Here is a 13,865-nt window from a genome sequence, read left to right on the forward strand (position 1 = left end):
TAATGCAATATGCAATCCTAGGATATAACTTATCTGTACACAGCGTTACGAAACAAAAACCCTTTGATATAATAAATGGAAAGCTTAATGCTTTAGATCCTTTTGATTTAACAGATGAAATAATTGTCAACAAATATATTGATGATCGACGTGAAAGATTAAAAATTATTTATAAAAACATTTATAAAAGAAATCTAGAAACTAAAACGAAGATTATCGATAAAAACAATGAAAATCGTGAAGAACCCATTGAATATAATATAGAAAAATCTGCTTATACGAAAAATCCAAAAGCAGAAAGATCTAAAGATCAACCACGTTATGAGAAAATATCTATAAAAGACGATATAGGAAAGAAAATAATAACTTCAAAAGATAAAGTTATTCATAAATCACGATTAAAGAAACCTAAAAAGTTTTCTTATTCGCAGGGACAAAATGAAGACAATACTGCTGTTGCTTCTACTAGTCATGCTGCGAACACGAACCTGTCTGACAGTGACGAATGACAATGACATTACGATAACTCCAATTCAAACTCCTTTATTACCATTCCTATTAGGTAATACAAAGATTATTGAAACAAAACACACATTCATTCATTACATTGAAGTTTTACCAATAATAAATCAATTACAAAATATTGAAATATTTTATAATCAAATAAATCATAATTTAAATAAAATGAATATAAGTCGATATACACATCTGCCAAATTTAAAAGCTATGATGAATCATACCAAATATCTTATAATAGAAGCTAAAACAAAATTAAATAATGTTCAACCACATACAAGAACCAAAAGAGGTTTAATAAATTTAGGCGGAAAAGTATCGAAGTGGCTATTTGGAACACTAGACGCTGAAGATGGCGAAAAATATGATAAAGCAATAAATGAATTGCAGAATAGTCAAAATTCCTTTCAAAGTGAAGTGAATTTACATATGTCATTAACTAAACAACTTATTCAAAATTATAATGAGACGATTTCAGTACTCATAAATAATCAAAATATAATTAAAAAACATATTGAAACATTAAAATCAAATATAAAGAAATCAATTAATGACATAACTGCATTCTTGCAAGCTCAGAATACTATAAATCAAATTATATTAAATTGTCAAAATATAATAACATTCTTAGACAATTTAGAAGATGCAATAAGCTTTGCACAACTAAATGTTCTACATAGTACTGTTATTTCTGCAAAAGATATGTCAAAAATTATATCTAATTTGACAATACTATATGGGAAAAATAAAATAATAAATTTTGAAAATTTAAACAACTATTATCAAGTTGCAAATTTACAAATTAAATTTATAAACAATAAAATAATATTTATAATACATTTTCCAATCTTCAATCAAGATACCTATAAATTATACCATTTATTTCCCATTCCTATAAATAATACCATTATAATTCCTAAACAACCCTACCTTGTACTGGGCCATCATATGCAAGAATATTTACCTGAAGAATGTCCGATGGTTGAAAACATCTTTATTTGCCACAACGATCTTCAACCCATCACAAATGAATGTTCAATCAACTTAATCCAAGGAGTGGAGACCCAAAATTGTCAATTAACAATGGCTGTACCAGAACAACCAATAATTGAAATGATAAACAACAATTACATAATTGTGATACCAAGCCGAAAAGACTTACAAATATTAAAAACTTGTAAGAATCAAGAGTACCACTTAATTACTAAACCAAGTTTAGTTAGTGTACCTTTTAATTGTGGAGTTCAAATACTTCAAAATACATATTGGAATACTGAAAATATAATCAAAGGAAATCCCTTCATCTTACCAAAGATTACCTTTGATGAAATTACCAAAGAAAAATTTGAAGAAAAGATCAAGATCCAATCAATTGATCTACATCATATTAAAAACCTAGAAGAAAAGGCAAACCAATTAAAACCAATCGTGGTCAACCCAATCCATACCATAGCTTGGAGTTCCACCACAACTATACTATTAATTATTGTAACTTTGATTATAATAATTTTATGGAAACTAAGAAGACAAATTCGGTTGAAGTTATCACAAAAGAAGACAGAAGAAGTCAAGAAAGAAGATATCCCTTTCAGGACTTCGAAAACAAGCGAGCCCCGTTGTTTTCGTCTTCGGTGGGAGGAGTTATGGGCATCCCATGAATGGAAGCTGCCAACGAAGCCACCCATATTCTAGAATAGTTTTATGCTTATGTTAACATTAAATTATATATAAAAGCTTGTAATCCCTATATAGAATCAATCTTGTTCACGATCCTGTGTTAACTTTTAGTACTGCATTACCTACCTTCTCAATAAAGTTTTATTTTTAAAACACGCTCTTCGTTCGGAGAAATATAATTCTTAAAATACTTTACTTTTTTGAAGTGAAACATCTTTACGCGGGCTTGGATTAAAATTTCAAAGCCGTAACAAACGAACTAGCGTCAGAAAAAGTAGTAACGATCGAAAAAGTGGTAAGCCAATGAGGAAGTTGAGATGGCTCCTTGGAGTGTCGTAACTCGGGCCCTATGTCAGCTAGGGTGCTGAAACTCGGAATGTAGATAGGGCTCGAAAAACACAATATTTTCGTGATATTTTGACGACGTTTCGTGCACTACAAAACCTCATAATCAATGAATCAAATCAAGAATCGTACGATTTAAATGAAGTTTGGTATGTCGATAGATTGGACCGAGGCCAACTTTACCGTGTACGACACGTGTCACTGTGTCAGTTAGTTTTGAGGTAAGAAACGTGACAAATTGTTGCCGGATCGCGACCAAATTTGGTGACTAGGCTATGTCAGCGACAACGGTGCACACGGTCCCACTCTGCAAAGTTCAATACGATATTTCGTTTACATCTTCATCAGGGTGGGACTAAGGATTTGGTATTGAAGATAAATCAATTTCGGCATAATTGGTGACGGGATACATGTGATGTCCTCGAAGTTGCGAACCGACCTCTAAATGGACGAAATTATCAAGATTTTTCTTAATTATGGGTCGATTGGAACCAAACTTGGCACGTGGATAGAGGTACCCGAATGGAATCCTCAGACGGACAGACACACGGAAGTAAAAAGAAGTTTCGATTCTAATATACGCACATAAAGCACACACAATTTTTTTACATTTGTTAGCGCTAATCCCATTCGTCGCACCCTATAATCGCTACGAATGCACGTCTATACCAAAGATATATTTCCTCCATACGAATGCGAATAAAGAGGCTTGCCAGGGATTTCCGCTGCTGTAATGAAAATTAGTGTTTCCTCAGCTGTAATAGATAAATGGACCACAGTAAGATTGTTGAACACAGTTTTTCAATATTTTGGGACTCTATATTCAGTACACTACTATATCCCTAAAATAGGAGGGTGCATAAAAGTTGACATTGTGGCAAATTGCGTCTAGAATGCTCCATGTTCGTCACGTGACGACTGGGTCACGTTTAAATGTAAATAATGACTCTGAATAGAAGAATATCTATTAAAATTTCGAATAACATCACGGAAAAAACATATACAGAAAATTAATATTTAAATTAATTTCTCAGGTCACGCACGCTTTTAGTTTACGTAATTTATAGCTTATGTAATAAATTAACTTTTAGCTTAAATAATAATTCATGTACACTGCAAATCAATGACTTACTAGACATTATAGAATACAAATTTAACGGAAAATGGCATATTAAAATAATATAGGTAATACTTGAATCGAAATGCATACGCAAATATTGAGAAGAAATGCCAACGACAGTCGGATTGACTGATCTCAATTATTCCAGATCATTCAATCAATCAGTTATCCGTACCACCAAGGTTGACAAAAAGCTCTCACCTCAATTAACTTCACTTCACTATTACAGGTACGAAGTTAGCCGGGTCCAGCTGGTTCCTTATATTAAAGTCCACTCAACAAATATGTATATCAAAGGTGACAATTTGAAAAGTAACAATAGCGAATATCTCGTAGAGAACAAGATATTGTTGATAAAGTTCTTGATGAAGATTTCAAATACATATCGGAAGATTGGAGAAGGACCCAAACTGAAGGTATAAATACTCATCCTAATTTCTTCTTTAAGTTACACCTTTCTTTTTATCTTACGAATTAAAAGAATGAAGACGAATAAGAAGAAATTTAAAAAATTCTAATTTCATTTAAAACTCAATACACTTGGCTTCTGTTAACACAAACAGATCCAAATAAGACCACAAATTAAAAATTTCTCGTTGGCGAAGTGTCTAGACCTTTAAATGTTATTTGAAATAGCGAGTCGTCTAGACCTTAAATAAATTAAAGTAATAAAAAATACAGAAAAATAGCAATAACACTGAAACTTAAGTTTTTGTGCAAACATGATTTTAAAGTTAAGGTTAATGTCGAATATTAAGAATATACCAATACTAATTTGTCACTGCAGTTGCTGCTAAAAAGATGTCTTTAATAATTATAAACGTATATCTTGTTATACAGTATACCGGGTGCATCTCAAAAGTGCCTCACCCCTATAATTTCTTTATTTTTTATTTTTTATCTTTAATTATTTAGTGATAGTATTTAGTGCGGCCGTAGCTCAAGCAGTAGTGAGTCGATCTGCGGTGCGAGAGATGGGATGGTACTGGGTTCGATCCCCAACCAGTACGGTCGCTTTATTTATTTAAATAAAAATATTGATTTTTTTTTAAATATTGATTTATTTAAATAGAGCGACCAGCGAGCCGCCACCTCAAGGAAGGCACTGGCAAACTACCTTGAGTATATTTGCCTTGTACAGCCTCCCAAATAGTGCCGTTCGGATTCGGCGATAAACTGTAGGTCCGGTGTACTTGTGAAACACCGATGACACATCACAAGTACATGCGAGAGGTAGCCGACGCTCTGAATAGAGCCTGGTACGGTAAGAAGAATATATTTAATTAAATTGTTATTGGTCACTTCCTGTTTCACCGGAAACAACTACAACTTTTGATTTTTAAATGTCTTCGTTACATTTCTACTTTATTCGGTAGAAAATGACACTCTGAATAGAATGACATTTCATATGACAACTTGACTAGAAATACCAAGTGTGTGGTACCAAATTATTCGTAAAAAATGCTTTTTCTAAATATGCTAATGAACCACTCTCGTTCCATTTAAAAAAATTGAGATATGATTAAAAATACAATTTGAGCATCTTTTAACCGATCAGGATAAGACACATAAAACATTAGACGATCAAAAACTCGCTGACGACTATTTTTCCAAGGGTCCTTGATTAAAAATTAGTGTTTCTAGCACAGCCATGGCACTCTATATTGAGATTTAAAATACGATTTTTTTAAAGTGTAAATGTCAAGAAGTATCTTCATATGTCATTCTATTCAGACTGTCAATTTTTATCGGATAAAGTAAAAAAATATCGAGGGCGCCATTTAAAAACCAAAAGTTGTAGTCACTTTCGGTGAAACAGGAAGTGACTGAAAACAATTGAATGTGATTGAAGTTATAGAGGGTGAGCCACTTTTGCGACGCACCCGGGATCTACATGATCGGTAAGCAATGTATTTTCGGACATTTACAATGTATTTCGGACATTAAATTACATACATACATACATACTGCCATTACTCGCTGACGAGTATTTGACACGCATCAGAAGATGGCCACGCAAGGCGTTTTCTATCATGAGCTTTTCTGTGACTGAAAAGCCCGATACGTGATGTTATCTGACTACCGCACTCCAGACATTCAAAAATGTCATTGTTTTGTTGCCTCTTTACTTTTTGGTTGTCGCTCTTAACTGACTTTACAATTCTACTCCATTCTGTTCTATTGTGAGCTGCCTCTTCCCACTCATTCCGCTTGTTAATTCCCTTTAAGTTTTCGTGGAAAATATCCTTGAACCTTTTGAGTTGTCCACCCGGCCTCCTCTTACCGTCTACAAGCTCACCGTAAAGCAGAGATTTTAGTATGCGGTTTTCTTGCATTCTGCATACGTGACCAGCCCATCTTAAGCGGGACTTTGTAATCATGACTTCAATACTCTCGCAGTTAGCTTTTTCAAGGACCGATACGTTTAAGACATGATGGAACCATTTTATTCTTAAGAGTTGTCTAAGATGTCTCGTGTGTAATTTAAAATTAAGTAATAATTAATTAGTTAGTTTTTGAAGTTGTTTTCTATATTTTTTTATCATTGCTGCAACACTAAAGGGTCTTGTATCCAGGAACTGATAAACATTATTATGGATAAAAATAAATATTTTGTAGAAAATGTTTCCTATGTTATGAATTTAATAATATCAGGCATGAACATTCACTTTAATTACCAATTAACATATTTAAATGTATTTAAAAAGACACACTCTTTTAGTTACTAATTACCTATTTCCCAGCTATATTTTGGTTCATAGTTAGTGTCAACTTCTCCTTCCACCCAACTGTAGTCCACTCCCACATTTTCGCTTTGATAATATAAATACTACAAAAATAATAATTAAATGACCATACATTTTACTTGTTTTCGTAAATTGTATACATTTACTCGCGTAATGTCTCTATAACGCAGGGTTAAAAATCACAAAAATATTTAGTTAAAAGTTTAAACTTTATAACTTTACAAAATAGCCTCTAACTTTTATTATATGGCATTAAAGTTAACTGTATTTTAAGCATTGAAAGCTCAGGAGATAATTTCTTCAATTTCAACTTAACGGCATTTTAAAACGGAGTGGAATGAAGGTAAATTTTAATCATCAGTTTAAAGGATTAAATGCAATAATAAACAGATAAATAGGCGCAACTCGTCAAATATTGGATGATATGCCAATTTCTCGATAATATTCCTTAGCAGGTGTATTGTGGTAAATTAGTCTTTTATTTTGGTGTTGTAATAGTAAAAGTTCTAACCCCAACTGCATCACTAACCCCACCTTTTGGTATGGCCTTTTACCTGCTGGGCAAAGGTTTTGCACTTCCAATCATTTTTATTGCTCAATACTACAGTGAGGTGTATCTCAAAGTTGTTATGTGTATTTTGCTATGGTCTTTTGCCTGCTAAGCAAACGTTTCTCCTCCAATCCCTCTTCCTTTCAATTTTTTTGCTCATTACAGTGAAGTTAATACAAAGTTGTTCATTCTTGGTATCTTCTGTCTGTATCCGCTGTGAGTGGGGGGAGAATTTCTTTCCTTTCAGGGTATTCCAAGCTCCTGAGCTTGAAAATTAGTAATAAATGTGAAGATGAAGTTTTGATATAAAATGGGGGTCAAGATGAATATATCTTGTGGTATGCCCTCCTGACCAAGTGCGGCCCGTCTGGCTGCCGGTAGACGGGCCGCACTTACTGCGGTTCACTACTGCGCATCACATCTGTACAGAGTATCGCATTTTCGTGTATTTTATGTGATTTCTTATTTATGTGATCACAAAATTTTACTATCTTGTGACAACGACAGCTTAACAAATTCTAATATAAATTCTCCTAGAATTGGTTTTATATACCGATTGGTTTTATATACCGATTGTTTACGATATTCTCTGATGGTGGCAGCACCGACGGAGAATTCACCAAGCCTATAAAGATAGAATTGTAAGTATAGCAAATGCTGTAGATGGCTGTAGTACGTCTACTGGATCTGTATTTACGAAAGGAATTTCAGGAATGCAGATACAACATTGGAGTCTGAGAACGGTAGTATGCCAAGCTTGGAGAACAGTGCAGTCGTTATCGGTAAAATACTTGCGTATTGTAATTTTTTATTGTTTTTCTTCTTAATTTTTATAGAAAAACGTTTACGTAGAAAAACGCGCATTCTAGCATTCTGTTCAGGAGAGCATAGCAAAAGATAAATTAAAGAACCAGTTTTCTTAAAATTCTCTCTCGAAAACGTTGCTAGCTATTAGGCTATTAGTAAAACAGCAAAATCGTTATGGAAATGAAAATATAAAATGATACCAATCACAAGCAAATTGTATATTCTATGAACGGAGGCATGAAATGGTAATAAATTTAAAAACTGCGTAATTTTCTAACCAATTCAAGTCTTTAAATTCAACCAATAAAGTTAATATCGTATTATCGTATCGTCGGACAACGAATGCACGAAAATCAAGCTTTATACCTATAATTATGTACTAACTAGTATTACTACTTTTAGTATGATCAACATTGCACGCTACAAAAGTATCGATTTTAGAATTTTTTCTTCCTATGATTCATAGTAAACTCACTATAACTGGAGTTCTGACACTAAGTCTTTTCAGCTTTTTAGACTTTGAAATCAATGAACGAAAAATTGTTAAAGAAAATTTAAAAATTGTGTCTAACAAAAATACGAAGTATAATGACGTCACTTCCGGATTTATTGTACGAGATAGAGGTATAAGAATAATAATTAACTACTTTCTTACATCTTTTGATTATTTCTGCCAAAACGCCCTCACTCAGTCGTTACAAAATCGCTAAATACCATCCTATATTTGACGAGCTGTACTACACGAATCATTACAAAATATAGTCGGATAATCTTACCAATATTACAATGTCTTCTTTTATAGGTCCATTGATAAGGAGCTGATCTTGATCCTCTCCCATTCGTCGATAAAACGCTTTACTGCCCGCTATTTTGTGCTCCCCTTGCGACGAAGTCATCCTGTCGTACGGAAAGACATAAAAAAGGAGAAGAGGCAACAAATTAAATCAGCCAGAAACAAGAGAAAAGATAAACAGGAAGAAAGGCTGTCAAAGAACGAAATCAGGCGACTGAAAATGGATGGCAATACGTCAGAAGTTATAAGTTTATTATGCTTATTCCGTTGTGTTTTCTACGTGACAAATATAGTAAATGAATACGTAGGATATTTATGGTGAAGTCCCTCCTAGAGATTCAAGTAGGCTCTTGTTAAGCTTAATATATGTATTAGGGCAATTTAATCATCGGAGTTACAATAGCAGTTTAATATGATATTAATATACTCTGTTTTACGACTCAGGGAAGATTTAGACAGACGATGATAGAGAAAAAGCAGATGGCGCCCATACCAATATCCATTTATTTCAATAAACAAAGTTTCTAATACGTTTTGTGTTAACTATAGCTGGGTTTATATATAAATCCGCCATGGCGTCATCTTTTGTGGTTTTTAACCACTCTTATTGGTTTATTTCAAAAGTGACAGAACATACTTCAATACGATTGGAGTGACGGAACCATGATCGACGCACGTATGCGGATGCAAATGAACCCGACTAAAAATTTTTGAAACTTTTCAAACTCTTCTGTGAAATTAAAGGTATTTGAATTTGTGTCAAATTATGACAAAGCATTCTGTAAAATGACAAACATTTGCGATATCGCTTTTGCATTTCGGTTTGCATTTTTACTTTTGTTCTTTATTAAGTTAAGTGGGGGAAAATCAGGTGAAAAGTATATACTGTATACTCAGAGAGTTGTAATAGGCCACCAATAAAATTTGTATACCGTCTCGTATATAACAACTGGAATAGTTAAAATAAAGACATCACACGAAAGATAATAGTTTTTATTAGTAGAAAGATAAAATAAAACGGTAGAGATTTTAAAAATAATTAAATTTAATTTACCAATTTTTGAAGGTATAAAATTCAGCAAGTTTTGTAAACTAAAGATAAAGATGAAGATAACCTTAGACTACAAAACCAAGACCAAGCATTTTCTGATCGCTAGCCATCAAGAGAAATAAGAAATAATCTTCAAGGTGACAGCAAGGGTCTTTTGTGGCTCAAAAAAAAAGAAAGCGGAAGAAAACAAGAATTGACCGAACGAGATTAATTTAACAGAAAAAAGGGATGACATTTCCATCCGATTCCATCCGTGCGATCTACGTAAAACTTTTTTATTGTGGACATTTTGAGAAAAATGCATTTTTCAAAAGCGGTTAATCCGTTTAAACTTTTCCAAATTTCCATCCTGCTTTAGAGAAAATTATTCATTCCTTGATAAATGATTATTATTAATTTTGATTAGCGTCATATTTTTTGCTGTTCTTAAAGTATCACATGTTCCGATAACCATTATTATCCTTTCCGTATCGTTTGAACCAAATAAATTGTGTGCTTCTTTAACATTTTAAAACAGCAAAAAAATATGACGTTAATTAGAATTCTATCAATAACAATCTATATGCAATCTATCAAAGAATGAAAACTGATGAAAACGAACATATATACCTAACTATAGAAACGAGTTTTGATGTTTAGGACTTTCAACTATATTTTCATGTTTTCTTTAATTGAATTTAATACCGTTATAGAGATAATTTATTATCTCTATCACTGTATGGAAAATTGGAAAAATATAAACGGGATAAACCATTTCAGAACAATCAAAAATGTTTATGAGCAATACATTTTTCTCCAAATGACGCTAACAAAAAAGTGTTTCCTCTTGTAAAAACAATACCAGGACATACTGTATAGGGCAGATCAGGAATTCTAGGCCCTCACTCACAAGATATGATATATGAAGGTGATCCACAATTGACTCACCCGCCTTTATTGAGAAAGAAATGCTTTTGATCGACGTCGGCGACAGCGAGACAATTTTCCGATTCGGATTTTTCCTCGACGCGGATTTTCCTGGCACCTGCCGGTATCGTCACTACTGTCTTCGCAGAATTTACTAAAACAAAATATTATGAATAATTCTAAAAGAACGGTGAAGTTTTCTATGATACGTTGCTTATTTTATTAATAAAACCTTCAGTCATGACATTAAAATGTATAAATAAAGTGCTAGAAGAGTTTATATGACGAAATATACAGTATGATATACCATACTATCGCAACCGTTGTTTTATATGTAATATTATATGGTGAATATCGATGATGGTCATTTTGAGTCAACTGGACTTAGAAACTATGGCTTTAGAAACCTACATAAACATTAGACAACCTGCAGAAAAAAAATCGTGGGTGGTTGGGAATGCTTGAAAGGAAACAATGTTTCGCGACTTTGTTGTCGCTTCTTCAGGCACTATAGGAGAAGCAGCTTTTTTAAAAATATCAAAATAAGATTAACTGACCACTTACCTAAAACATATATTAATCCACATTATGCCTACAAACATTCATGGCGATTCCAGCCGCCAACACTAAGACACATACAGACGAATCGAACAGAAACTTAACAGGTAATTTTTGGCCCGATATACACCGATGATCGGTTTGTGTCGTACTGACACCAGTTAAATTAATTTCGGTACCAAAAAAAGGATTGATTTTTTGTTTATCGTTAATTTCTTTCCCCGTGTCTCTGGTTGCTCTTAGTTAAAATCCAATGAAAACTAAACGTATGTTTTGCTTCTTTTATATTATGTTTCTTTAATTTTTAATATTTTTTTAGTCTTTTATCTTTTATTTGTTGACAAATAATTTAAAAAAAAATATTTAATTTTGATTACTATCGGGCCCACAGTATGATTCCGTTTGTTTGTTTATGGCGATGTCGACCGACCTGCACATATAGGGAATTGACTAGGACTCGACTAAGAGCAACCAGAGACACGGGGAAAGTAATTAACGATAAAGGAAACAAAAAATCAATCCTTTTTTTGGTACCGAAATTCTGGTGTCAGTACGACACAAACCGAGCTTCGGTGTATATCGGGCCAAAAAATACCTGTTAAATTTCTGTTCGATTCGTCTGTATGTGTCTTAGTGTTGGCGGTTGGAATCGCCATGAATGTCTGTAGGCATATTGTGGATTAATATATGTTTTGGGTAAGTGGTCAGTTAATCTTATTTTAATATTTTTAAAAAAGCTGCTTCTCCTATAGTTCCTGAAGAAGCGACAATAAAGTCGCGAAACGTCACAAAAACATTGTTTCCTTTCAAGCCTTCCCAAACATCCACGATTTTTTTTCTGGATATTAACTACTGGAAACTAACAATAATCATAATTAGACAACCTTTTCTCAATACTGATAACATTGTTTGTTTATATTTTAGTTTTGAATTTATGATCTCATCATAAAATTGGGTAACTTTGAACTGACCAATATATTTGATTATAAGCGTAAGGTAAGTATTGCCCTGTGAAACCTATCCAGTTTATGATTCTTTACTTAGCCTCACCAACTTAAATTTTTATGTTGTATTTAGACTCAATGACTTGTTGGTTTTGTTTTACGTTGTCAGTAAATGTTTCAGTAAATTTGTTAGTTAAACGTGTATTATATATTTACCTATCAGTGAAAAGTATTCTCTTATTCATTTAGATTTTATTTATTTCACATTTTAGATTTGTGACCGAGATCTACCACACACTGCAGAACTAACTCTTGTACAGTCTTTTTTGGAATTCACAATAATGTAGGCTATTAATTTAAGTTCCGAGAGAAAATCTTTCTAAACTCACCGGCAAAAAAACCGGCCACTAAAAACTAGTCCCAATTTTAAAGTTGGATTTCTCGCGAACCACTGATGGTTTTTTTTTAATTGTAAATTAATTCCTTCTTAACGGATGCTACGCCAGAAATTTTTATTCCGAATTTATTTTGAGCATATACAGGGCACAACAATAAGACGAAGTTTTGTGCCCGAACTTTGTAAAACCCTGTGGGGTGTAGCAGCTGTAGTAGTTAATGCTAAATCAAATCACATTCTAGCCTCATCTTTTGTGAGCATTTTTTTTTAATCGCGACATTATCTCTGTTTCTATTGGAGATACGCCGCCGCGGAAAAATGCTTCGCAGGCAGAAAGTTTTATGTGTAAATAATCAAGGCGACATAGGCGAAAACGGATTTATGAGTATTTGTAATATGACAACGGTTGTCAAATTAAAAAATGGCATTATCTGTGACGGATGTTGCTCGTATTGTGGCTTTAATTGAGGATGGCCGAAGTCAACGTTATGTGTCCGATACCCAAGGTATACCTCGAACAACAGTCCAGGATGCCTGGAATCGGTATATGGAAACGGTAAATTTCACCAGGCGAATAGGTTCCGGAAAAAAATGGAAGAAAAATACAACTGATGACCGCTTTATTGTCTCGAATATTTTACGAAATCGTAGAATTACAGCGTTTCAAAATCAACATCTGCTACAAGTCGTGCGTAAAACTCAAGTCAGTTAGAGAATAATCCGACGAAGACTAAAAGAAAATAGCTTGTCTGCAAGGAGGCCTGCCACAGGACCTCAGCTACTTCCACATCGCCGAGTACGTCTTCAGTTTCCGCGTTTACAAGTGAACTAGGATATTGAGCAATGAATTAAAGTCCTTTTCACGGATGAATCACGGTTTTGTCTGCAAAGCATTTTTCCGAGACGTTCGTTTTAAAGCAGCATATCTCCAATATAAACAGAGATAATGTCGTGATTAAAATAACAAAATGCCCACAAAAGATGATGCTACAATGTGACAAATCACTAATTTAGCAATAGCTACTAAAGCTGCTGCACCCTACAGGGTCTTACAAAGTTCAGACAAAAAACTTCGTCTTATTATTGTGCCCTGTATATGCTCAAAATAAATTCAGAATAAAAATTTCTGACGTAGCATCCGTTAAGAAGGAATTAATTTACAATTTAAAAAAAAATCATCAAAATCTAATGAGTGGTTCGCGAGACTCTACTTTGAAATTGGGACTAGTTTTTAGTGGCCGGTTTTTTTTGCCGGTGAGTGTATATAGTACTTCTAAACAAAACCAACTTTACAAAAAATAACACAGAAGAAGCTAAGAAAAGCACAACATTTTCAAATGAAATTCGAAAATATCAATTGAAATGTCAAAGGGAACTGTCAAAAATGGGGGCTTATAATGTCGATTCCGTCTCTAATGCCCGAATGCGTGGATAGCATTATACGTCTTCCTTAA

At 33.4% G+C, this 13,865-nt stretch overlaps 1 protein-coding gene across 1 annotated transcript in view; it reads right to left on the reverse strand.

Annotated features, from left to right (window-relative positions):
• Positions 1 to 13,865, reverse strand: part of LOC115880511 (A disintegrin and metalloproteinase with thrombospondin motifs 7-like) — a 94,869-nt gene that overhangs the window by 21,614 nt on the left and 59,390 nt on the right. Inside the window, exons 14-16 of the mRNA XM_030897731.1 lie at positions 10,534 to 10,666; positions 8,539 to 8,659; positions 6,392 to 6,488 (exon numbers count right to left, since the gene is read on the reverse strand). Of these exons, the coding sequence (XP_030753591.1) occupies positions 6,392 to 6,488; positions 8,539 to 8,659; positions 10,534 to 10,666 (351 nt within the window). The remainder of the gene's footprint in view (positions 1 to 6,391; positions 6,489 to 8,538; positions 8,660 to 10,533; positions 10,667 to 13,865) is intronic.

This window comes from Sitophilus oryzae, unplaced genomic scaffold (genome assembly GCF_002938485.1).
Source record: "Sitophilus oryzae breed Bouriz unplaced genomic scaffold, Soryzae_2.0 scaffold_1625_pilon_pilon, whole genome shotgun sequence".
NCBI lineage: Eukaryota > Metazoa > Arthropoda > Insecta > Coleoptera > Curculionidae > Sitophilus > Sitophilus oryzae.